The sequence below is a fragment of the Schistocerca nitens genome, chromosome 2 (assembly GCF_023898315.1).
Source record: "Schistocerca nitens isolate TAMUIC-IGC-003100 chromosome 2, iqSchNite1.1, whole genome shotgun sequence".
Lineage (NCBI taxonomy): Eukaryota > Metazoa > Arthropoda > Insecta > Orthoptera > Acrididae > Schistocerca > Schistocerca nitens.
In genome coordinates, this window is record NC_064615.1 from 780,505,251 (window position 1) to 780,532,227 (window position 26,977).

A 26,977-nucleotide genomic window follows, 5' to 3' on the forward strand; every position below is an offset into this window, starting at 1 on the left:
TTAATTGCCTTAGCAACTTATGGCGATCACCAAGGGACTGACTTTCGCCTGGGTCACCCTAGAGAACAAGGGATCACGTTTTCTGCCGCAGAAATTATTGTTGTAGTGACCTGCTCAATCACAACATCGATGGCACCACATGGGGGAGATTCAATGGTGACAGCAGAGGTGATGGCTACCCAGTCTGCCTGGTTTAAAGCCCATCTGGGTAGGCGTCCGTGGGCATGACGCCAGGGGGGAGAGAGGAAGATTGGGAAGTGGTCACTACCACACAGGTCGACATGTGCTCTCCAGCAAATAGATGGGAGAAGTCCTGGGCTGCAAATTGATAAATCAATGGCTGAGTAACTACTGTGAGCCACACTGGATGTGTGGCGGCCTCAGTATTTAAGAGCAGTATTTAAGAGGCAGAGGTCGAGTTGGGACAATAAATTTTTGACATCTCTGCCATGGCCAGTAAGCATGCTGCTACCCCATAAGGGGGTTATGAGCGTTAAACTCTCCTGAACGTAGGAAAGGTTTAGGGAGTTGATGAATCAGTGCAGCCAATATGTTCAGGGGTACCGCACCATCTGGAGGGAGATATACATTGCAAACAGTTATTTCCTGTGTCACCCGTATCCTGACAGCCACAGCTTCAAGAGGAGTTTGAAGGGGCACAGTGTCATTACATATCGAGTTCAGGACATGAATGCAAACTCCACCTGACACTATTATATTCACTATGATTCTTGGAATATCCCCTGTAGCCGTGAAGGGCATGGGTCCACATTGCCTCAGGGTTCCTGGACGGCAATGCGGAAAGCAGGTGTTAAGCTTTACAACTGCTGTAGCTCAGCCAGGTAGTGGAAAAAACCGCCACAATTCCACTGGAGGATGATATGATCATGAGACTGGGAAGGCATGAAACACTCAATGAGGCAGTCTCACCTCGGGGACACCTGCTGCCACCGACCTATTTCCTGAACAGGCTATATCCATTGTGTCTGAGGGTTTGGCGAGATCTAGGTCCTCTGTGGATGCCAGAATCTCCACCTCATCCTCAGACGCAAAGCTTGTAGGCAGTGGTGGTGTGGGTGCCACTGCAATTCCCTTGATCTTGGGGGTCTTCTTTCTGGATTTCTCTCACTGATCCTTGGGTTTCTCTGGCTGGGAGGGATTCAATGATTCAGTCTCCGTGACTGAGGATGATCGTGAAGTCCTAAGACCAGCTGCTTTTGGGCACTTCAGCCACTGGTGGGTGTCATCTTTCCTAATAGCAGAAACCTGGGAAGGGAGTGACCCAAGGGACGCCTTCCTAGTGAGTGGAGCCGAAGAAGATGTAAGCTTCTCCAGCTGAAAATGGTTGAGGCAACAGTGATCCCGAGGTGTAGGTGGCGTGGGAACAAAGGGAGGGAAGTGCCCCCCACCATCAAGGGGCAGGTGTAGTCTTCCAGCTCTGAGAGCTGACTGGAACTCGCAGCACTGATGGGGCTACAACTGTTCTTGTAGTAGCAGCATAAGAGGAGGTCATACCCACAGGATGTAGGTGCTCAAATTTCCTCTTGGCCTCAGTGTAGGTCAGTTGGTCCAGGGTCTTGTATTCCATGGTTTTCCTTTCTCGCTGTAAAATCCTGCAGTTGGGCAAGCAAGGGGAATGATGCTCTCCGCAGCTGACACAAATGGGAGGCAGGGAACATGGAGTATTGGGATGGGATAGACATCCACAATCTCGACACGTGATGCTGGAAGTACAGCGGCAAGACATATTCCCAAACTTCCAGCACTTAAAGCACTGCATTGAGGGAGGGATATATGGCTTGACATCACAGTGGTGGATCATCACTTTGGCCTTCTCGGGTAATGTGTTATCCTCGAAGGCCAAGGTGAAGGCACTGGTGACAACCTGATTATCCCTCTGACCCTGATGGATGTGCCAGACGAAATGAACTCCTCGACGCTCTAAGTTGGCGTGCAGCTTGTCTTCAGACTGCAAAAGAAGGTCCCTGAGGAATATAATTTCCCGGACCATATTTAAGCTCTTATGAGGTGTAATAGTAACAGAAACATCCCCCAACTTGTCACAACCGATTAATGCCTGTGACTGGGCAGAGGATGATGTTTTTATCAAGACTGACAAAGAGCGCATTTTGGACAAGCCCACCACCTCCCCAAACTTGTCCTCCAAATGCTCTACAAAAAACTGAGGCTTCATCAAGACAAAGGAGTCCCCATCAGCTCTCATACACACGAGATACCGGGGCAATTAAAGTTCACTGCCATCCTTAGCCTGGCGTTCCTCCTATGGTGTGGCCAGGGAGGGGAACGATTTAGATCATACTTCCTTGCATTGTACTGAGACTTAGAACGCTTAGAGACTGCTGGTATTTGATCACCACAAAGTGATGACATGGTTTGCTTCATCATGCGTCATCTGCCCTGATGCCACCCACTCCGACCAGGGACCGTCCCCACGGGCGCCACCCATCCGCAGCAAAGGCCACCAGGCAGTATGGCCACTGCTGGGAGTCCCGATGCCCCAGGGTGATGGGCATCTACTCCTTGGCATACGTGGGGAGTTAATGGTGCAGGCATCAGCAGAGTGATCCCTGTGTTGTCAGGGAGCTACAACTAACAGCGTACATGATGGCCCCACCACAATGGAATGGCTACCGTGCTGGATATGAGGTGCAAAGAATTCTGTGGTCATTGTCGGTGCAGAAAAGGACACTGCATAGTGAATGGAGGAAATCACACCCAAGAAGGTGTCATTGCACAAGAGATGGAGAATGAGTGGGACTGCAATGCCACGACGAGAAAGTGGGCTAAAGATCTCAATGCACAACGGACATGATGCATCAAGTAAGGTGCCCTTCCCCAATTGCCTCGCTCTTTGGGAAAAATTTGAAAAATGGAGATCAAACCCTACAGGGGACCATCATATAAAGGCCGAAAGGTGTGAGACTCCTTTTAGTCGCCTCTTACGACAGGCAGGAATACCTCGGGTCGCGGAGGGGAGGGGGGGCGCATAATCAGAATGAGAGAGAGAAGCAGTGTGCGCCCTGATGGGAATGCGGTAGGGAGAAGCAGCATGTGCCATTACAGGAACACGGGTAGAAGAGGTAGCACATACCACAATACGAATGAGAGATGGAGAGGTAGCAAGTGCCAGGGTAGGATTGCAGGAGGGAGAGGCAGGAGATGCCAAAATAGGAATGCTAGTGGGAGGGGCAGCAGGTGCCCGAATAGGAATGCAGAAAAGAGTGGCAGCAGGTGACAAGATGGGAATGTGGTTAAGAATGGTAGCAGGTGACAAGATAGGAATGTAGTTAAGAGTGGTAGCAGTTACCAGGAAAGGAATAGGAGAAGGAGCAGATACCAGGAGAGGAATGGGAGAGGGAGTAGGCACCATGGGAGGCTGAGGGAGGGAGAGCGAGCAGGTGACATTACAAGAATCCAAGAGGGTGGAAGCAGCATGTGTCATAATAAGAAAGTGGGAAGGAGCGGTGGCATGTGTTATGATAGGAATGCAGGAGAGAGAGGTGGCATGTGCAATGATAGGAATGCAGGAGAGAGAGAGAGAGAGAGAGAGAGAGAGAGAGAGAGAGAGAGAGAGAGAGAGAGAGCGCATGTGTCAGAATAGGAATGCATAAAGGAGTGGTGCAGGTGCAAGGACAGGAATGTAGTAAAGAGAGGCAGCAAGTGCCAAGAGAGGAATGGGGGAGGGAGGGGGTGGCAGGATATGAATGGGGGAGAGAGTGGCAGCATCTGTCATGATACAAATGCGAGAGGAAGAGGTGATGTGCCTGAATACGACTGCAGTAAGGAGTTCAAAAATGGTTCAAATGGCTCTGAGCACTATGGGACTTAACATCTATGGTCATCAGTCCCCTAGAACTTAGAACTACTTAAACCTAACTAACCTAAGGACATCACACAACACCCAGTCATGCAGTAAGGAGTGGTGGGTATCAGAAGAGAATATGAGAGGGACAGGTGCCACGGTAGGAATACGGGAGGGAGAGGCAGTACGTGCCATGACAGGAATGCCAGAGAAGAGGCAACACGCGCCAGAATAGGAATGCAGACAGGAGTGGTAGTACGTGTCCGGACGGGAATGTGGTAAAGAGAGGCAGCAGATGCCAGGATGGGAGTGTGCTAAAGAGAGGCAGCAGATGCCCTGAGAGGAATGGAGGGAGGGAAGGGGTAGCAGAAGTCAGGATGGGTGATGTAGGGGCAGCACGATCCAGGATAGTAATACAGGAGGGAGTGACAGCATGTGCCATAATAAGAATGCAGGAGGGACAGGCAGCAGGCGCAGAATAGGAATGCTGACAGGAGCGGTAGCAATACCGGGACATGAATGTAATAAAGAGAGGCAGCAGCGGCCAGGACAGGAGTGTGGTAAAGAGAGGCAGCACCGTGAGAGGAATGTTGGAGAAAGAGGGAGCAGGTGCAAGGAGGGGAATGGGGGCAGGAGAAGTAGTAAATGCCAGGATAGATTGCACGAGGGAGGGGCAGCAGGTACCAATATTAGAATATGGGAGATTGGGGCAGCATGTATGAGGATACACACGTAGAATGGATGGCAGCATGTGTCGTGATAGGAATGAGGGAGGGAGAGGAAGTTTGTGTCACAATAGGAAGGCAGGAGGGGAAGGCGACACATGGCATTGCCATGTTAGGAAAGTGGGAGGGAGAGGCTGCAGATGCCACAACAGGAATGCTAGAAAGACATGTACCTGGACAAACAAGATGAGATAGGCAACATGTGCCAGGATATGAATAGGAAGGAAGAGGGCTGACAGAACTTCTTTTTGGTGATAAAAGATATATTCTCTTGAAATTCACTTCACTGTACTTCCACTAATACTGAGAGTTTCAGAAGTTATCTTTACTGGCTGCAGTATGGCACTGCTTGCGACCTGATCACCATAAGACGTTTCAAAACTCCGTAAACAGGGTGTATACGTGGACAAGGAAAAAAGTTCCTGGATTTCTCCCGGATTTCCCGGTTAAAAATACACTTTCTCCTGGGTGAAAACATACTTTTTCCCTGTTAACTGACGGTATATTTTCTCTTGGAACTGTATAAGTCCTTTGAATGATTATTGTTTTATACACGGGAGTAGAATTTCCCGGCGCTTTATAAAAATAAACACAGGGAAAAAACACGTTTTGGAAAGATCTTTGATGTGCAGTGACATATACGCTGCATATTTTCCTATTACGAAAGTATAAATTCGAATTCCAACAAACACCGCATGTTACTTTCCGAAGCACTGAAATCGAGATTGCGATGCGCTTTTGTAAGCCACTCATAGCTCATGTCACGTGATCTCGCCAGTCGATGACAGCGGGTATTCAGAGCTTAGGACACGTGATGTAGTCAGCCAATAGCAACATCACTGTTAAGTAGTGCGAACACACAAACAGAAAAAGTTAATGGTTTAAATTAATGTACATGGTGTTGCTACACAAAACGGAAAACTTTCACATATAATATTGGTCTATAAGATTAATACGCTGCAAGAGAAGCTAAGCTTTCACATACAATGTTGGTCTTTTATGCGCGTATTACAATTTAAGATATATCACACAAATGTGATCGTAAAATTTTTAATAACGACTTAAATGTCTGATCTTCTGGGCTCGAAATTCATCTAAATGGCTCATCATCAAAGAGTTGATTTTTAAATGAGAGTCAAACGCTCTGTGATTTAAGAAATTCATCGTACATTATCGCACATAGCTCCGTTGTAACTGCCAGAATGGTACTTTGATGGTAACGCTTTTCAAACCACCATTCGGAATATTTTCCCGTGACCTGTTAGAAATAGGTTCGTTTCCGCAGTTGCCAGAGAGCGCCAGATGACTGGCGTCACCGCGCTTGCGCAGCTACGATGTCACAGGGAGCCCGTATGTTCATACGTGTAAAACATTAAAAGATCATACATTATGTCATAGAAGAAACAAAACATCACAGGATACTCCAAGAGCATCGGAATTTCGAGACCCACACTAAAATGTCCACATTTAAAGTGCACATTTGTATGTCCATATTCCCAGTTAAGTAGGCCATGAACTGATATTAAGCTTTTCAATGTAGTTTTCGGGATGTAAATTTTCTTGGAGTACCAGTACTGTGTTATCTCATGTTTGGTTCTTTATTATGGCATACCGCCATTCGTGCTAAAAGTTGAAAACGTGCACTTGAAATGCAGCGAACAGTTTGTGGAATTAAAAAGAAAATTTCTTTAGCAAGCCGACAAAAATAACTTCATTGTTCTGCAAGGCAATTAATGCTTGACTGTCAGAAAGATGGAAATCAGAAATCTGTTTTGTTTTCATTTGACGTGGGAGCAGTAAACGAAAACAGCAAAATCACTAAATGTAAACACGGGTCATGTGGAGACTACCCACTACCCCACTGTAACTCAGACTGCTCTGCGCATCAGCCCCGGATCTACGATATTTCCGAACCGGTGCAATACCCTGCCACTCCCTCGAGTGTTTGAGATAGGAAGTCAAAAATTTTAAAAAAATCGAAGTTTCAAATACATGTGCATTTTGTAGCGCACATCTTTCTGAAGAGTCTGATGCATAAAACATGTGTGTTTGAGGTAATGTAAGTGTGCCAAAGGGCAGTGCCTCGCCTCCTCACACAGCATTCTTCTATCGAACATCAGTGTGCTTCGCTCTGTGGAATTGTATATTTTGTAATGGATGCCATCAAACCATATTCAGGACAGTGGAAATTCAAATTTCCTGCGGTGCCTCTCCTGCTTACAATTGGCTGGTTTGAAATCTGGTCCCTCTTCAGAAAATTTGCACTCTTTATTCCCTATCAGCTAACAACTTGCTGCCCTGTGCGACAAAATTAAATATAGGATACATAAACCCAGTAAAGACATGGCCAAGCAAAACAATACACACTTCTTCAATCCTTAGCTCCTAGAATTTTTTTCTCTTTAATCTTTCTACAGCTTTACATGGCGTACTTTCCATTCTGTGAAAGAATTTATTACCTCATCAAAGTTCGTGAAATATTTTGCTACATGAAAAGTCGAAATGTCGTTGTCTAATACTGAAAAAGCTGTTAATGCAAATAGGACCCAAGACTGGTGTGGTTTCCCGATCTGATTACGTCTATTTTGTCACTCTCTGCTAGATAAAATGAAATAGGCCTTTCTAATACTGCAACAATTGTCATACACACCAAAACGAGACTGTTTTGGCACAAACGGTCTTTTTTGTAACGACAGAAAATAATTCATGAAGTACAAATATCAAATGCCTATCAGGCCTACTACAAGCAAAAAGCCTTACGTAAGGAAGTAGTTTCACACTTCATTCATAAGCTCCAGTTTCTCAAGTATGAGATCGAAAAGTAGTGGAACGAAATTTTTATACAAACTTGGAATCGTCATATCGTTCCATAATTTATATGATGTCTCCGTTTCTTCTCCTTCCTCGTTCTAACAAACTGTCTTGTTAGCACTAGTTCTGCAACTGCTCCTGCCAATGTTAAAGCTTATTCGCAGGTTAACTCCACTAATTCTGCCAGAATCATCGGTTTGGTTATCCCGCGATTATTCTCCGGTTAGGCATTGCTACATGTACGTACAACGCATATTTTCCGTGCTTCTTCCAGAATAGAATTTAAAGCGGCTGCTAGCCGGGGACTGTACAACTGGCCCTTACTAGTATAGCGATCTGCCCAAAATTTTTCTGTCAAAATTTCATTTTCTTGGATACACCGAGAAGGTAAAACATAATCTTTCTTACCTGTTATTCGTTTATTCCAACTCCTGTAGTCTGAATCTATGGATTTAGCTAGTAATTATAACAACGCTCATCATTTGCAAACCCAATCAACCACACAATCAGACAGCGGTTGTCATTCATCCGTTCGGCCTTACTCCGCTCAGCTCGTATAGCCCCTTTTGTCTGTAGGAAACTTTGTTTCTACATGGGATGAGGATTCCCCTGACAGAGACATCATGTACACTATGCACACATTCACAAATCAACTTACTATTGATTCAGAAATCAACTTAGAATGTTTTCAAACATGTACAAAAACTGACAGGGATGCGTTTCAAAGTCATATGAATAATCGATAGACGAACGTGTGCTGGATGCTAGTCGCTTTGTGAAACAAGGTTTTTTCCCTCAATAGTATGAATTTGCCCCCCACCCCCCTCCTAGAACTGGGCCTGCTGCGCATGCAAGAATCTAGTAGCTTGGGCGCTCCAGTAAAATTTTTGCCGGTAGCATCTAGCTGCTTGCTGCGACTGCTTATTACACAGCCAACAGCCACATTTCTGTAGCCAGAAGCGGGAAAAGGTACTACTCAACTGCACATGCGCATGATCCTGCCCGTAACAGCTAAAACGAATCTAATGTAAGCCAGCCGGGGTGGCCGAGCAGTTCTAGGCGCTTCAGTCTGGAACCGCAGGACTGCTACGGTCGCAGGTTCGAATCCTGCCTTGGGCATGGATGTTTGTGATGTCCTTAGGGTAGGTTTAAGTAGTTCTAAGTTCTAGGGGACTGATGACCTCAGCTGTTAAGTCCCATAGTGATCAGAGCCATGTGAACCATTTTTGAATCTAATGTAAACAGTTATGATGTCACATTCATCGGAGGCAATGTGTTGTTACGGAACATTGCATGGTCTTGACACATTTTGCTGTTGGCAGACGCTTGTATGAGCACTGTATTTTGTTGCTGTATATGGCGCATTTCCTTTGCAATTTAAGTTTTATTTTCGTTTTTCTATCATTCATGATTTATTGTTGCAGTATTATTCTGAAATAGCGGTAGACAATAATATCCTTTGTTAGAGTATCGGTTCTTGCCAGTCAAAATTACAAAAATTTAACTGAAAACAAAAACAATGAAAACTTCCCGGAATTCTAAAAAATTCCCGGGTTTTCTCGGTTTTCTCCCGGATGAAAAAATTCCCGGGTATTTCCCGGATCTCCCGGTTGTTCCGGGGTGTATACACCCTGGTAAACGATGCACAGTTTCATATAAGTACAATGCAACTAATTATGGTACAAGCACTGTCTCACATGAATACACAATGGGAGCACGATTATTTTCTATATGACAGGAAGCTGCGACGTAAACAATGCAACAATGAAGGAAATACTGTTCAGAGGTCCAGCAACATAGCACATGTGAGCACAAAGTGCACAGAAACACAAAAGCAAATATAGATTCGATACTAAAATTTTATGTAGATTTACATGCATAAAAACATAACAGTTGTGAAAGGCAACAACAGAGCTTGCATTTACACTTTTCATCTTGTTAATACGTATCTTTAAACTTTGCAAAGGAAATTTTTCTCCTAATTGTGGTGTGGTTTCTACGACTCCTCAAATTTGACATGCATCAAAAAATGGTCTCAAAAGTATGCTTTCCCTTAAACATTACCATGTATGCCAAATACAATGTTCATTCACCAAATAAAAGCAGACTTTTCCATGATTCAAGCAATGTATAACAAGTCGATGTTCGTCACGCAATGTGGCCAGAATATGAACTCAAAGCCAGGGGTCACTCATTATAAAATGGATAGTAAATTCCTGGTACAGGATTCATTGAACCACTTTCAGACTATTTCTCTCGACCAGCCCATGGGAAAAATGAACACTAAATCTTTCCGAATGACCTCTAAGTTCTCTTATTTTATTAGATTGTCTTGTCTTCCTTTGTAGGCTGTTATCAATAAAATATTTTCACATTCAGAGGGAAGGTTGATAACTGATATTACATGAAAAGATCTTGCCACAATGAAAAATGCCTTTGTTTTAATGATTGCCACCTCACTTAACATATCCATGACACTCTCTCCATATTTCGCGATAATACAGAACGAGCTGCCCTTCCTTGTACTTTTTCTATGTTCTCCATCAATCCTATTTGGTAGGGATTCCATACTACACAGCAATATTCTAGCAGGGGATGGGCAAGCATACCGTATGCAATCTCTTAATAGATCTGTTGCATTTGCTAAGTGTTCTGCCAATGAAACAGAATCTTTGGTTTTGCCTTCCCCACGACATTATCTCTGATTGTTCCAATTTAAGTTTTCAACAATTGTAATTCTTAGATATGTAATTGACTTGACAGGCTTTAGATTTGTGTCATTTATCATGTAACTGAAATTTAATGGATTCATTTTAGTCTTCAATTGGATGGTCCCACACTAGTCCTTATTTAAAGTCATTTGTCACTTATTGCACAATAAAGATATCTGGTCTAATCATTTTGCTACAGATATCTGGTCTAAATCATTTTTGCAATTGGTTTTGATCTTAGAAGACTTAATTAGACAGTAAATGAAAGAATCATCTGCAAGCAATCTAAGATGTCTGCTCAGATTGTCTCCTGAATCACTTATACAGATTAAGAATAGCAGAGTGCCTATAACACTTCCTTGGTGTATGCCAGATATCACTTCTATTTTACTCTATGACCTCCCACAGATTACTATGAACTGTGACCTTTCTGGCAGGAAATCGGGAATCCAGTCGCACAGTTGAGATAATACTCCACACAAGTGCAATGTTATTTGAAGCCTCGGCATAACTTTGAACTTACAGAGGCCATTACGAGTTATGAAGGGAGCTTTTGATTAGACTAATCAACGTCGATCTGCCAGTAGCCATCTGCATGGTCACAGTGTAGAAATACTTTGTATCTTTGAAGCAGCCCAGGGTGTCATAAACGTGCACCAATGGATAGACATTTTTCATCATGATTTTATTCACTTCTCAATTGTTAGCGCAGAAGTGCCTTTTGCCACCCTTCCTCATAGGGACCAATGGAGAGGATAAAGGATCCTCTGGAAGTTCAATGTCGTCATCTTGCAGCATTTTCTCCACTGTTCAGTTGGTGACGATCTATATAAGCACTGGCTACTTGGTGGATGATCGCCAGTGCTGATACAGTGTTTTATCATGGGCCGCATGATCTGTTCTTTCTCCATTTCGGATTTGAAAACATCTGAAAATTGATGCAGAATGACTTGCTAGACAACGTTGTTACTCAGTCAGACAAGGTCCTTTTGACAATTCGATAGTAGCTTCCTTCCCTGCTTTGTCTGTAGTGGCAGTGAAGCAAAATTCCTTGTGATGACCCTAAGCTGCATTTCCTTGACAGGTTCAGCTGTCCCGACGCACATATCTTTAGGGATTAGTTGTGGCTGCTCATGACAATTAGTGTTACAAAGTTTTCCTTGATCACCCATAATATTTATGATCATCACTGGCATGTAGATTTCTTTTGTGATTGTGAGTAGCTTCTTGTAATCGACAAAAGCTCCACAGTTTAATCGTGCATCTTGACTGACGAGTGGAACTCTTCTAACTGTTGATGGTGGCGTAAAATGTTTTCAGTGGCATCTCTACAGACAGTAGACTTGCTTAGTTACCTGAATTCGACAACTAGACAAGTGGCTGATACTTCTGTATGGAAAATGCAAATGGCTATGGCTCGTTGGGAAGCAAACTAGTCTGGGGTACAGCAATGAGCTTCAGCTCACAGGTAGACTATAATTGTCTGCCAATGTTCGATGTGAATACGACAGTTGTGGTGGTTATAGTCATCCAATACTCATCATCTTTCTCTGTGTCTTGTCCTCTGTCCTCCAAACGTCTGTTCTGCTTGACATTTTATTTGGTAGAGAAACTGGTTGTATTTGCTGTGGATGGACAGTGGGTTGTTATTTGATGGTGATGGCGTTAAGTCCCAGTTTGCTGAGTCCATTCTTGACTGCGTGTTCAATTGGTGGTGGAAACTGGTGCCGAAGATGGATACACTTGTTCTTTGACATTCTCTATCACCTCCTGATGTACAAGTTCAAAATTCATGGCTGCCATGTACTACTGTATCTTTCCTCTAACTATCTAGGACACGAGTCAAGCTCAAGGTGGTCTTCCATAACTGCCATAGGAAAGACATTTAGCAGCTGGTCCTATAATTGCCATAGGAAATACATTTAGCAGTCGGTCCTACCTCTGTCATATGACCCTTTTCTGTCAAATTCCTTCAATTCGCTGGCACCACTTGATGAATTTCTCTGTCACTGTATCTTTGTTTATCAGAAGAGCTTGATAGAAGTCTTCCTCAACCCCTTTCATGATGTATGACTTGTCAGTGTCTGTCATGTTCATATATATAATAGAGGGAAAAATTCCACGTGGGAAAAATATATATAAAAATCAAAGATGATGTGACTTACCAAATGGGAAAGCGCTGGTAGATAGACACAATAAAAAAACTCACAAACACACACACAAATTACAAGCTTTCGCAACCCTTGGTTGCTTCATCAGGAAAGAGGGAAGGAGAGGGAAACACGAAAGGATGTGGGTTTTAAGGGAGAGGGTAAGGAGTCATTCCAATTCCGGGAGCAGAAAGACTTACCGTAGGGGGATAAAGGGACAGGTATACACTCACGCACACACACACATATCCATCCGCACATATACAAACACAAGCAGACATATGTAAAGGCAAAGAGTTTGGGCAGGGATGTCAGTCGAGGTGGAAGTACAGAGGCAAAGATGTTGTTGAGTGACAAGTGATGTATGAGGGGCGGCAACTTGAAATTAGCGGAGGTTGAGGCCTGATGGGTAACGGGAAGAGAGGATATATTGAAGGGCAAGTTCCCATCTCCGGAGTTCTGATAGGTTGGTGTCAGTGGGAAGTATCCAGATAAGCCGGATTGTGTAACACTGTGCCAAGATGTGCTGGCCGTGCACCAAGGCATGTTTAGCCACAGGGTGATCCTCATTACCAACAAACACTGTCTGCCTGTGTCTCCAGCAGGGATACGACTTCCTCAAATCCTGCCCTGAAATGAGATCCATCCTTCATGAAATCCTCCCCACTCCACCAAGAGTGTCTTTCCGTCGTCCACCTAACCTTCGTAACCTCTTGGTTCATCCCTATGAAATCCCCAAACCACCTTCCCTACCCTCTGGCTCCTACCCTTGTAACCGCCCCCGGTGTAAAACCTGTCCCATGTACCCTCCCACCACCACCTACTCCAGTCCTGTAACCCGGAAGATGTACACGATCAAAGGCAGAGCCACGTGTGAAAGCACCCACGTGATTTACCAACTGACCTGCCTACATTGTGAAGCCTTCTATGTGGGAATGACCAGCAACGAAACTGTCCATTTGCGTGAACGGACACAGGCAGACAGTGTTTGTTGGTAATGAGGATCACCCTGTGGCTAAACATGCCTTGGTGCATGGCCAGCACATCTTGGCACAGTGTTACAACATCCGGCTTCTCTGGATACTTCCCACTGACACCAACCTATCAGAACTCCGGAGATGGGAACTTGCCCTTCAATATATCCTCTCTTCCCGTTACCCACCAGGCCTCAACCTCCGCTAATTTCAAGTGGCCGCCCCTCGTACATCACTTGTCACTCAACAACATCTTTGCCTCTGTACTTCCACCTCGACTGACATCCCTGCCCAAACTCTTTGCCTTTACATATGTCTGCTTGTGTCTGTATGTGCGGATGGATGTGTGTGTGTATGTGCGCGAGTGTATACCTGTCCCTTTTCCCCCCTAAGGTAAGTCTTTCCATTCCCGGGATTAGAATGACTCCTTACCCTCTCCCTTAAAACCCATATCCTTTCGTGTTTCCCTCTCCTTCCCTCTTTCCTCATGAAGCAACTGAGGGTTGCGAAATCTTGTAATTTGTGTGTGTGTTGGAGAGTTTTTTATAGTGTCTATCGACCAGCACTTTCTCATTTGGTACGTCACAGCATCTTTGTTTTTAATATATTTTTCCCATGTGGAATGTTTCTTTCTTCTATGATGTAAGTGATTATTCCTTGATGCTTTTCTTAGCAACATCTGATTTAACTCAACTATATTATTACACTAGTTTTATTTTTATTGTTTTTCATATCATAACATCTTTCCAAAAAACTATCCTCCCCTTCAATGGATCCTCAAAGTCTTTTACCATCCCCAACAGACTTACATTGTCATTGGCAAATTTTAAGGTTTTTATATCTTTTCTCTAAACTTTAACTCCCTTTCTACATTTTGTTTAATCGTTACAAGAAATAGATCACTCACTGAAATGTAATGTAAAAAGTACAGTGTAAAAAGGGATGTACTGAAAATTAAACTAGCTGGCATAAACAGTGTCACAAAGTACAAGTCGCACAGATGATACACCAAGGAAGTAGGAAGTAGAAAGTAATAGTACATCAGCAAGAATATTTAGAAATGGCAGCAGTGAACATTGAATTATTACAAAACTACAATTAGGTGAAAAAATAACTGGTGGAGACAGTTCAAGGAATCTTCTTTATTGTTGATAAATTACACAAGTTTGGTGTACTCTCATTTTGTAGTACTGTTTGTTTCCATATGAGAGAATGAATCAGTGAAACTGGGTGTAAATATTCAGCTCATAATTGCAAGAAAAAGTCACAACAGTGACAGAGGCTGAATAATCTATGAAATACGTAGTGGCTGTACGGTCTACGAAACAAATTCCTATTACACTGGTAGAAGCCAAGACCACCAAGGGACTCTGTTCTGATATTGTTTTAAGGTTGCATTATGAACAGAATTTCTCAAATAGTGAGTGTAAGTAGATTTCCATATGACTTGTAACTTGGAATGACTGTGATGTGAGAGAGTGTAACTTGGAATGATTGTGATGTGAGAGAGTGTAGGGTGTGGTTTGGTGTTCATGTTGTTAATGACAAGGGATTATTTGAAACCTGGAGCAAACAGACTACTACTATTGAAAAGTAAATTGTGAAGTGCCAGGCTTGGTGTCCCCAACAAGTAGTACTACTCAGCTACAGCCCTGTAACATACCTTGTTTCTCCTGTATTTGCTCCTGTTAAGGGTAGGATGTTCAGACTTCCTTAAAATACCCTTTTTATTAGACTAATTTATGACTTTCTCATTACTCTGATATGCTATAACTCCTGCAAGTAAATTAATTTGCCTTTATCTGTTTAAATACACAACAGACCGCACAAAAAGTTGTTTAAAAATACTGACTGGTTAATTGTGTCACTATGTCATTGTCATATGTTATTCAAATGAAAGAAATAAACTGTCTGTTTAAATACACGACAGACCGCACAAAAAGTTGTTTAAAAATACTGATTGGTTAATTGTGTCACTATGTCATTGTCATATGTTATTCAAATGAAAGAAATAAACTGTCAAGTGCAATACTTACAGATCTATGCGTTGTTGAAGATGAGTTGCTGGCCAATCAGACTTGCAATATTCATTCATATCATCCCATGGGCGCCACAGATGATTGTAGAAGAACCTTTAAGGGAATGCAAATTGTTTCAAATGTTTTGGCACAAATGTGAAGTGAGTAAATTTTTTCAGCTAAGTATTTGCTAACAGGCAGAACGCATGTGCCCACAAAGTCATTCATGTCAGGAAGTCTAAAGAGTAGTTTAGAGCAAAAGACTGGAGAACACCGCTGATTTTAGTGTCGCTTGCCGGACAGGAGGAGGAAAATTATTTGTCATTTATGCCCTATGCCCAGGAGCATGTAAACATATGCTTTCAGAAAGACAAATAAAATTCACCAGAGATCATATCAAATATTTTCAAATGTCATGAAGCATGAACTGCAGATTGTTGTGAAAGCCAGTGTTTCACTGTTGCAACAGTTGTTCTAATGATTAGGCGGTCTGAATACTGAACGTTTCAGTCTTTCTAGCAATTTTTATGTCCACCTTATGTTAATATCTACCACCAGTAAACTGCAGCATGCTAAACCAATTTCTGCTTGGTGCTACACTGTCTTCATTTTAAGATCACAATGATGATATTGGGTTCAGTACATTAAACAGCATGATTATCTGCACCCTTGCAGAATACGTATTAAATGCTCAGTGAAAATAAAAGTTTTGCCTCATAAGTAATCTTTTTGGGACAATTTCTCGTGGACACACATTTGACATTTGAAAGACTGTCTGCTAATGATAACAGAGATAGTGGTTGGTTATCTATACATTAAAAGTGACACCAAAAACATCATGCATGGGAGAATGCATGTCTGTACGCATGTCCAAGCCCTTTCCTCATGCATAAATAAAACTATAATACAGTCATGACAGAGGACTAAGTAAAACGAGAATTAGATGGTGGGGTGAAAAAAAAAGCTAACAGTTATTTCCAGGTATATGTGGCTGTCTAATTGCTAATACAAACAGGGAAAGAGCCAATCATTGTGACAACGAGTAAATGCTGGGGTTAGTCCTATACATGGATGTTGTACCCGCTTAAATGAAAACTGTGTCCCAGTTTGTATTGTATTTTATTGATCCAGGCAATCAATCTTAGTATTGTACAGTTGTACACATGATATTGGACAGGTCAAGAGAGCATATTTACAAGTAATTTTAACAAATTGATTTTTACATAGTTTTGTAGCGAGGAAATTATCTATCTTAAACAAAACAGCCAATACAAATCGTAGAATTGTACGGTTGTACATATGATATTGGACAGGTCAAGAGAACATATTTACAAGTAATTTTTAGTAAATTGATTTTACATTATTTTGTGATGAGGAAATTATCTATATTTAACAAAATAGTAAATACAAATGTAGTGTGGTAAAATACAAACAGCCAATACAAATGTAATAGTAAAATAATCCAGTATATTTCATAGGCATGCACAGTATATAATTTTCAGACCTAACTGAACATTTATTATAAAATTGTTTACAATTTTAACCCCTTTCAAAAAAATGATCAACTGCATAAAAGCATTGGTCCAAGAGATATTTTTTTTAAGTTATGTGTGAAGGCTCTTGGGTTCTTTGTTGCTTTGATTTCATTTGGTAAATTATTATACATTTGTATCCCAACATTTAAAACACTTTTTTGGTAGCAGGTAGTTCTGGACTGCATCATATGTAGGTCAGATTGCTGCCTTGTTGCATAGTTATGAATGTCTCTACTGAATTTTAATGTGCAGTCATTGTTTAACAGGTATGACTTGACAAATGAGACAATATTATAAATGTAAGCAGAGGGCAGTGTCATAATGCCATTTGTTTTGAAATGTTGTCTACATGATTCATTATGTCTTAGGTTACATATTGTGTGTATTGCCTTTTTTTGCATTTTGAAAATATATCTACCCCCAGATGAGTTCCCCCAAAATATGATTCCATACTGTAATGTAGGGTGGAAGTAAGCATAATATACATGTATGAGAACAGATTTTGTGACTGATTTTTTGAGTATCCTTAAAACATAACACACAGTTGATAGCTTTTTTGAGATATAATTTGTGTGAGTCTCCCACTTAAGATTTTCTTCAAGCCATATGCCAAGAAGCTTGACAGATTCCACACACGTAAGCTCTTGGTTATTTAGAATCACATTGGGCATTTCTTGCTTTTGGAATGAGTGTCTGAAGTTGACGTACATTGTTTTCTGTATATTTATAATCAGTTTGTTCTCGTTGAACCATTTGCTGAGTGACGACATAAGCAGTTTAATTTTTTGGTTGTGGTCCTCTGTATCAGTGCCTGTTATTAGTATACTCGTGTCAGCGGCAAATAGTGTGTATGTCCTGTAGCAAGTTTCGTGATTATGTCATCAATGTATAGCAGAAACAGTATGGGTCCCAGGATTGAGCCTTGTGGCACACCATATCTAATAGGCATTGTGTCAGAGGAGTGGACAGTACATTTATGGGTGGTTGTATTCTTTTTTTCAAAATTAATTTCAACTTCTTGTAATCTATTTGACAGGTAAGATTCTAACCATTTGTTTGCAATTCCTCTTATACATTTATTTGCTAGCTTCTTAAGGAGAATGGTATGCTCAATTACATCAAAGGCTTTGGATAAATCTAAAAAGATACCAGTAGAGATTGCTTTTCAGGTTTTGTTGAGATACTCATAAATAGCTGTGGTAGTCATCTTTTGTTTTCTAAAACCATGCTGGTGTTTTGTTAATAAGGATAGTTTATAAGTAAAATCTTCCAATCTGGTGTAAAATAATTTTTCAAATATTTTTGAGAATGAGCCGAGTTGTGCTACGGGCCTGTAATTGGCTACATCATTTTTAGGGCCCTTTTTGTGAAGTGGGGTAATTTTAGATGTCATTAGTAGGTCAGGGAAAACTCCATTTGTAAAGGATGCATTTATTATGTGGGTTAGGGGTTCTACAATGGATTCTCCACATTTCTTTACAGTTAAATCACGAATGTTGTCACTAAGACTGGAGTACTTATTCTTTAGTCCTTTTATAGCTGTAAGTACTTCAGTATTGGAGACTTTGTGAAGAAACATTGATGCCTGTACTGGTATGGTTTCCATTAGTGTTTGGTGTTGAGTATTTGGTCTGTGGCAGTTTTTGTGCTATTTTGCTCAAGTAGTCATTAAAACCATTTACTATTTTTTGGGGATCTGATGTGACTTCATCATTTAGGTTTAGTTTTAATGTTTTGTTTATAACATGCTGCTTACTGTTTGTTTCATTTTTTACAACTGTCCACAAGCCTTTCATTTTATTGTTAGATTCCTTCATAAATTATAATTTTAACAATACCATATATGTTAAAGGAGAAACGGACTAGTCAAATCGCAAGACTGTTTCGGATAATCATGCTGACTTGAACACTGACTGAAAATGATGAACCAGCCACCACGACAATTAAAATAACCTACCCAATAATTTGACATAGCATCCTAAAAACACACAAATCCGGCCTTAATGTATTTTGGAGGAGTAAGCGAATTGAAAGTTGGAATGCAAATGGTAGTCTTCTGCAACTCCCTATTCACATTCTTCATCATATTTCAAACTTTTGCTATGACTTCCATTTGCCATTCTTTTTGCAGCTCAGTGATGATTATGGCCTTGATATATCTACGTCTTATGACACCCTTACTGAAGTTGAGAGTGTCTTGAATTTCTACTGCTACAGTATAAGGACCAAAACTGTCACAATTCAGAGGTGTGATCACTTGGCGATACGTATCAGTTTCAAATAAAAGCATTTTGTAGCCAAGTTGTTGGACTGAATTGATAATTTAAGCAATATTTCCAATGTTTCGTTGATGTGGAATGGAAATACTTTATCAAACGACCCCTCTTCCTTCTGTGTAATAAGGTCATTCCAGCAGTGTTAGGCACTTTTCAAATCATCAAGGTTTGATTTTCCTAATGGAATTCCAGTGACAGTACTCTGTCAAACCCTCTTAGTTTTATGGATTTGGTGATATCTAATGGCACGCCTATACAGTTTAAAGATTTGTTTTGTATCTGTGATATTCCATGGTGCTCCTGCGAACAGCTAGGGATGTATACACGAACAGCTAGGGACATATAAATCCATCCAGATAGAGCCCTGTTTGCCTGGCTAAGTCTTAGAGTGCACACACAAAGAACGCAGGTTATTTGCATAACAGAGACAATCGTAAGGCAGCTTGACACACTGCAAAGAATATCCCTGTGTAATCTAATGGGCTGTATACAGTGGCAGCTGGCCGGCAGCACCAACCGCAGCGGGCAAGCACTACACTGACAAAACATAGGTGTGCGTAAGTCTACTTCTCTGCAATCTTCCTCAAATGATTTTACAGAAATTATCAGATGAAATATTTTGATTCTTTCATGACATAGCCTTATATATCTGCTTCATGATGAACTGCCTATCTCTGTTATAGTGACTGTGATTTTTAGGCATTGTGTACACCATCACACAAAATTCAAATAGACCGCAATGACAAATACGAGTCACTATGAGTTCAGGTTTGTCGCATGTTAGATCATATATTGCTGCTTACAAAATACCGAGTGATCAAAGAGTCAGTATAAATTTGAAAACTGAATGAATCACGGAATAATGTACATAGAGAGGTACAAATTGACACACATGCTTGGAATGACATGGGGTTTTATTAGAACCAAAAAAATACAAACGTTCAAAAAATGTCCGACAGGTGGTGCTTCATCTGATCAGAATAGCATAACAAAGTAAGACAAAGCAAAGATAATTTTGACATCTTGGGTTGTCGGGTGTTCTGCCGGATATCAGCGTCGTACTTGCACGATATTTCGGTCACGTAGCTCGTGACCTTCATCAGGTGCGACCTGAGACTGCTCCTCGAGTGGACCTGGTCCAGTATTTATGCCTATGGCCTTCCCCCTCCACCAACGGCTGTAGGCGCTTCCTCTGTGGTCCGCACCCATTCCCTGCGACCTGCTGGAGCGTTGCTGCTCCGTTTTCCGTCCGCTGCGGTTCTAGGTGTTCCCTCTGCGGTCCGCGCCCACCAAACCCGCTCCTGGGGGTTTCATCTACGGTCTGGGGTACCAAGCGTTCCCCCTGCGGTCTGCGCCCGCTCACCACGACCTGTTGGAGCGATGCCGCTCCGTTTTTCGTCTGCTGTGGCTCTGGATGTTCCCTCTGCTGTCCGCGCCCACCAGTCCCACTTCTGGGTGTTCCATCTTCGGTCTGGTGCGCCTGGGAAAGAGGAATAAAAGAGCAGGTAGGGTAGGGACCGGGCTGGTCCACCAAGCACAGACAGCTGCAGCCTGGTCTGGGGAGAGGAGGCAACAGAGTGTTCTGCCAACCCCTCAATAGGATTAAATGGCCCTCCCTTAAAGAGATTGGTAAAAGCCCTCCTTCATGAAGGAAACGTAAAATTAAGTCAGCCACTGAGGCACCATCTCCAAACACCAGAGGTGGCGAGTCAGTGAGATTAAGAGTCCATTGTAGGGTGGCTATGTTGGCCCAGTCCAGGTGTACCACCATCAAACGGGAACAACAACGACAGTGGGGTGAATCCTCACATTGGAGGAGAGGACCACGAGTCAGCCAAGTATGGCCACACAGAGGCACAAAAGAATGGTAGACGCCTTGCGAGAGGTCTGCATGGAGGACCTCCACAAGTTTGTGGCCTCTTATCATTCATAGTTTATTTGGTGAAGTCAGAGTGAGCCATTCTGTATTCCAGATTCCTAAAACTTGACGTGGTAATACCAAATGGAGGTCTGTTTCCAGAACACTGATCTCAAGAGTTGGTTTACTGGTAGCCAGTTTGGCCAGGCTAATAGTGAGTCCATTCCATGGGATCCCAACTTGACTTGGGGTCCAGATGAAGGTTACTGAGCGTCCAAATTTTTCAACGGCATACAGGGAATCCTCAACAGCAATAACCAAGGGATGGCGAGGGTAACACGGGCCAAGAGCTCACAAACTGCTCAGGAGTCCCTGTAGATGAGAAAGGACCCACTGATTCAGGAACAGATATGCTCAAGAACATTAGAGATGGCTACCAACTCTGCAGTAAAAACGCTACAGCCATCTGGCAAGGAGTGCAGTTCAGTATGTCTCGTGTGAGTATAAGCAAAGTCCATGTGACCAACAACCATCAAGCCATCAATACAGACTACTTTTGAGCCCTGTGATGTGCCAACGATGGAGAAAAACTGGTGGTGAAGGCCAAGAAAGTAACCAAGTCTTTCAGACCTTGTGGTAAGTGAAGACAAAGCTCTGGCTGAGGGATGCACCATGGAGGTGTACATGAGTGGAACCAAAGGAGAGGTGGAAGTGGAAACAACTGGAGCTCAGAGAGGAGGGACCAGATGAATATTGCGATCTTAATCCTTGACCTGGGTCGCCACTATGGGAGTTGGATTTTCATGTTTGAAAAGAGGAGGCAGTAGTTCAGATGCTTAGGGGTGTTGTGAATGTGGGTAGCATAAAAAGGCTCCTGTCTCAAGTCGAGCCCCACAGTGGAGTATCTGCAATGCAGAGGGCAATGCTGAACCATATGACAAACTCCCATAATCATGATGGGATTGTATCAGTGCTTTGTAAAGCTGCAGAAGGGTATTGCAATCTGCACCCTAGCTGGTGTTACTCAGGCAGTGAAGTGTATTAAGGTGCAGCCAGCACTTTCACTTAAGCTGGCGAAGGTGGGAAATGCAAGTTAGCTGAGAATCAAAGACCAGTCCTGAAACGCAACTAGTCTCCACCACACTGAATAGTTGGCTATCGAGGTGAAGATCTGGTTGTGGGCAAATAATACCACACCAACAGAAGTGCATGACGTGAGTCTTGGTGGCTAAAAACTGAATGCCATGGGTGACAGCCAATGCCTGCGCCTTTCATATGGCGCTTTGCAGTTGACATTCAGTGACAACCACACTAGAGGAGCAATAGTAGTGGCAAGGGTCATCAGCATTCTCTTGGACATGGGCAGTACTTTGGGAATCACCAACTTGAACTCACAAAGTACGTTGTGACAAGCAGTTCTGGGTAAAAACTGGGAGCAGATCCTGGAGATACCACTCGTGTAAGGTAGAAAGAGTGTGGTGCTGCCACAGGTTGAAGATAGGCTATAATGTGCTGACATCGTGTAAATGCTGTTTGGATGGCGGACTCAAGGTAAACAAGATTATCGGTAGTGGAATGGTCTTGGCGAAAACCATTTGTGGATGGAGCCAGAAGACCCTGAGACTCAAGGAGCCAACACAGCTGATGGCTAACTATGCATTCAAGCAACTTACAGAGAACACTGGTGAGATTAATTAAGCAATAACTGTCCATCTCTAGACGGTGCTTACATGGATTCAGTACTGGATATGATGCTTTCTTGCCACTGTAATGGGAACTCACCCTTGCTCCAGATGTGGTTAAAGATGGTAAGGATATAATGTTGACAATCCACTGATAGGTGCTTGATCATTTAGTTAAATGTGGTCCGGTCCTGGGGGCTGTATCAGGGCAGTGGGCTAGACATTGACAAATTCCCAGTCGCTGAATGGAGCATTATATGGCTCCAGGTGGCGAATAGTAAAAGATAAATGCTTCTGCACCACCCGCTGTTTTAGGACATGAAAGGCAGATTGATAATCCTCAGATGCAAAGGCTCAAGCATAATGCAGAGAAAAATGTTCAGTGATGGCGACTGGGTCAGTGTAGACAGCACCATTCAAGGTAATACCAGACACACCTGCAGGTGTCTGGCATCCATAGAGACATCTCATTTTTGCCCAAACCTATGAAGGGGAGGTATGGTCTGATCGTTGAAACACATCGTTCCCAGCATTCTTGTTTCCATCCTTTCATTAGGTGGCGGACTCAAGCACGGAGCCATTTAAGGGCAATGGCGTGGTTCATCAATGAGTGACACTTATGGTGCTGGGGAGACCACCTACAATCTCTAGTAGCGTCTGTGATTTCTGATGACCACAAAGATACTGTCTTCCATCTGGCAGGCCCAAGGAACAGGGGATTGCCAAATCAGCTGCCGAAAGAATGGCTGTAGTTGTATCCTGGACTGCTTCATCGATACCTTCATGCGGCAGGGATCCAAGGGCCAAAGTACCCCAGTCAGCACTGATGAGAACCCACCTGGGCAGGTGTCCACTGGAGTGACACTGAGGGACAGGAAGATTGGGAAGTGGTCACTACCACACAGGTCATTATGGACTCTGCAGTGGATGGATGGGAAAAGGGATGTAAATGGAAATATCAATGGCCAAGAAAGTTCTGTGAGCCATAATGGAAGGGCATGGGGGTACCAGTATTCAAGAGACAAAGGTCAAGTTGTGCCAGTAAGTTTTCGAGGTCTTTACTGCAGCCAATGATCGGAGTTCCATCCCACAGAGTTACAGGTGTTGAAATCATCAAGATTAAGAACAGTGGAGGAGGAGAGGAACCAATGCAAACAACATGTTCTGAGACACAATGCCAACGGGAGGGAGGTAAACATTGCAGATGGTAATATTCTAAAATGTCCTTACCCAAACAACCACAGCCTCAAAAGGTGTACTGAGAGGCACAAGTTCTCCATATAGAGTGCCCAGAATATACATGTAATCTCCACCTAAAGCCCTGTCATAGGTAGCATGATTCTGATAATATTCCCAGTATCCACAGAGGGCTAGGGGTACATGTTGCTGGAAACCAAGTCTTCTGAAGAGCAGTGCAGAAGGCAGAAAGTGCTAAAAAGATGTCATAGCTCAGCCAGGTAGTGGGAGGGGGGGGGGGGGGAGGGGACCAAGCAGACACGTTATGCCCAAGGGTCACCTGCTGCCACAGGTGCCACATTCCATTGCGTGGTGCGAACCAGGGAATTATGGCCAGTGGGAATATACGCCTCAGCCACAGGAGGGGAATAGGCGGGATCTGTGGGTGTGGGTGGGGGGGACTGCAATTTCTTCTTCTTCTTGGAGGACTTCTTTTTATCGGTCCCCTCCTTAGAGGATTTCGATGATTGTGAGAGCTTCTCTGAATCAGTTTCAGATAAAAATGATGTTCAGGAAGTCCTGGCTGGTGTCCAGTTGTGGACTGGCAGAAGCCTTGGGAAGGAAATGTCTCAAGGGACCCCTTCCTGACAAGAGAAGCTAGAGAAAGACAAATTGTCCTTGGTGGTTGGGAAGCGATCAATCCCAAAGCAGCTGCGGGGGAAGCAGCAAGAGGGGAGCCCCCAACCATCAGGGGGGACATGGTTGCGAGGCCCCGAGGGCCCACTGAAGGATGCGTAACGGGCAGGAGTATCACCGCCAAGGGGGTCAACATTATTGCAGCTGTAGCATATGACCCTGTTTTACCTGCAGGGTGCAACTGCGCTTGTACTACTTCTTGGTCTCTTGATAAATTATTTTTTCCAGAGTCTTATTCTTGTATTTTCTTCTCTATGGGAAACAGTGCAATCTGGTGAGTGGGGACAATGGTGCTTTCCACAGCTGACATACATGGGGGGAGGGACACAAGAAACATTCACATGCAGCACTCGTACACAATCTCTACAGATTGCAATGCGAAGATATGTGCCTGAATTTCAAACACAGGAAGTACTGAATTGGGGGGGGGGGGGGGCATATGGTTTAACATAAGAGTATTAGAGTGGTGTACCATCACTTTGATTTTTCAGGAAATGAAACACCCTCAAAGGCCAATAAGAAGACACCTTTCACCCGCGATGTACATGATGAACATGGTGTATACCCAGTTGTTCTAAATTGGTATGTAACTCATCAACAGATAGCAAGAGCAGGTCTCGGTGGAAGATGATGTTCTTAAACACATTTAGACTATTACAGGGAATGACAGTCACTGGTATGTCACCCAGCTTGTCACAAGTGAGCAGCACCCATAACTGGACAGGGGATGCTGTTTGGCTCAAAATAGAGCCAATTTTCATTTTAAAGATGGCTGCCTCTTCCCCAAACTTGCCTGTTAAATTATCCACAAAACTATAAGGGCTTTGTGGCCAAGAAGGAATCTTAATCAGTCCTTGTGCAGACTAAGTACTGGGGGGAGTATTTCTCTGCTTGCCATTTAGCCCTACGTTTCTCCCCCTAGCACTGCCATGGAAGGGAACATTTATGGGTTGTATCTTTCTGCATTAAAAGAGGACTTGCTTTCCACAGAGACTATGGGGGCTGTATCGCCACCAGCAGAAGATAACTGCATATGCCTCATTTGCAGCTCATCTGTCATGATGCCACCCACTCTGAATGGGGGCTCTGCCCATGGGCGCCGCCCGGCCTCAGCAATGGCTTCCTGGCCAGTAATCCATTGGTTGGAGTCCCCAAGCCCCAGTCACGATGAGCACACACTCCTTGGCATACAACAGGAGCTTTCAGCTCTAGCACCAACAGTGCAATTGAGACACTTAAAGTAGTAAATGAATTTTGCTATTTTGGGAGCAAAATAACTGATGATGGTCGGAGTAGAGAGGATATAAAACGTAGACTGGCAATGGCAAGAAAGCAGTTCTGAAGAAGAGGATTTGCTAACACTGTTTATGTATTAAAGTGTCAGGAAGCCTTTTCTGAAAGATTTTGTATGGAGTGTAGCCATGTATGAAAGTGAAACATGGGCAGTACATTGTATAGGCAAGAAAAGAATAGAACTTTTGAAATGCAGTGCAACAGAAGAATGCTGAAGATTAGATGGGTAGATCATGTAACTAATGAGGAGGTACAGAAAAGATTTGGGGAGAAGAGGAATTTGTGGCACAGCTTGACTAGAAGAAGGGATCAGTTGGTAGGACACATTCTGAGGCATAAATGTATGACCAATTTATTATCAGACCAAGAGATGAATACACTAAGCAGATTCAGAAGGATGTCGGTTGCAGTAGGTTCTTGGAGATGAAGAAGCTTGCACAGGATAGAGTAGCATGGAGAGCTGCATCAAACCAGTCTCTGGACTGAAGACCACAACAACAACAACAACATATTTCAAATGTTATCTGTACATAAAGTTTAGTGTAATAACAGACCATGCAGCATTAAAATGGTTGTTGTGGTTAAAGGACCTTTCTGGTAGGTTGACGTGATGGTTGGTAAGAGTAAGTGAACTTGATTCTGAAGTCGTGAATAAACCTGGGAAGAACTGGAGGCAATGAGCATATGGAATGCCATACTGCACAGAAAGCAGATGACGAGTGTAAGCACTATTTTAAACAGTCACAATTTTGTATACAGGATGAGTTGCTATGTAGAGAAACAAAGTGGGACTGTGGGTAGTGGTACCAGTGAAGTTAAAGAACACAGTGCTACAAGAAGCTCAATTATCACATATTAGCGGTTTGTGGAGGTTGCATATCTGTCAACAGGTATCAGAAAGGTATTGGTGGAGGAATAAGAAATGGATGTAAACCAGTATGTGCATAATTGCATACAGCGCACACAGAGAGTATTCAAAGCTCTGGAGAGCGATGTTTAAGGTCCATTCAATAAAACACCTACAGGGAATACGTTCACACTCACAGTCATAGATCATTTTTCAAGATACATAGAAATAGTCACGATGCCAAACCAGCAGGCAGCAACAGTGGCACAAGCCCTTATGAATAATTGGATATCCCCCTGCAGGTCTGGAGGTTAGAATAGGCCCGTGGTATTCCTGCGTGTCGTAAGAGGTGACTAAAAGGAGTTTCACATGTTTCAGCCTTTATGTAATAGTCCCCTGTTG

General features: G+C 43.0%; 1 protein-coding gene across 4 annotated transcripts in view; it reads right to left on the reverse strand.

The window, feature by feature from the left end:
• Positions 1–26,977, reverse strand: part of LOC126237027 (protein nessun dorma-like) — a 152,274-nt gene that overhangs the window by 81,050 nt on the left and 44,247 nt on the right. For all 4 annotated transcript variants that reach the window (XM_049946773.1, XM_049946772.1, XM_049946775.1 and 1 more), the window contains one exon: positions 15,231–15,326. In XM_049946773.1, the coding sequence (XP_049802730.1) occupies positions 15,231–15,326 (96 nt within the window). The remainder of the gene's footprint in view (positions 1–15,230; positions 15,327–26,977) is intronic.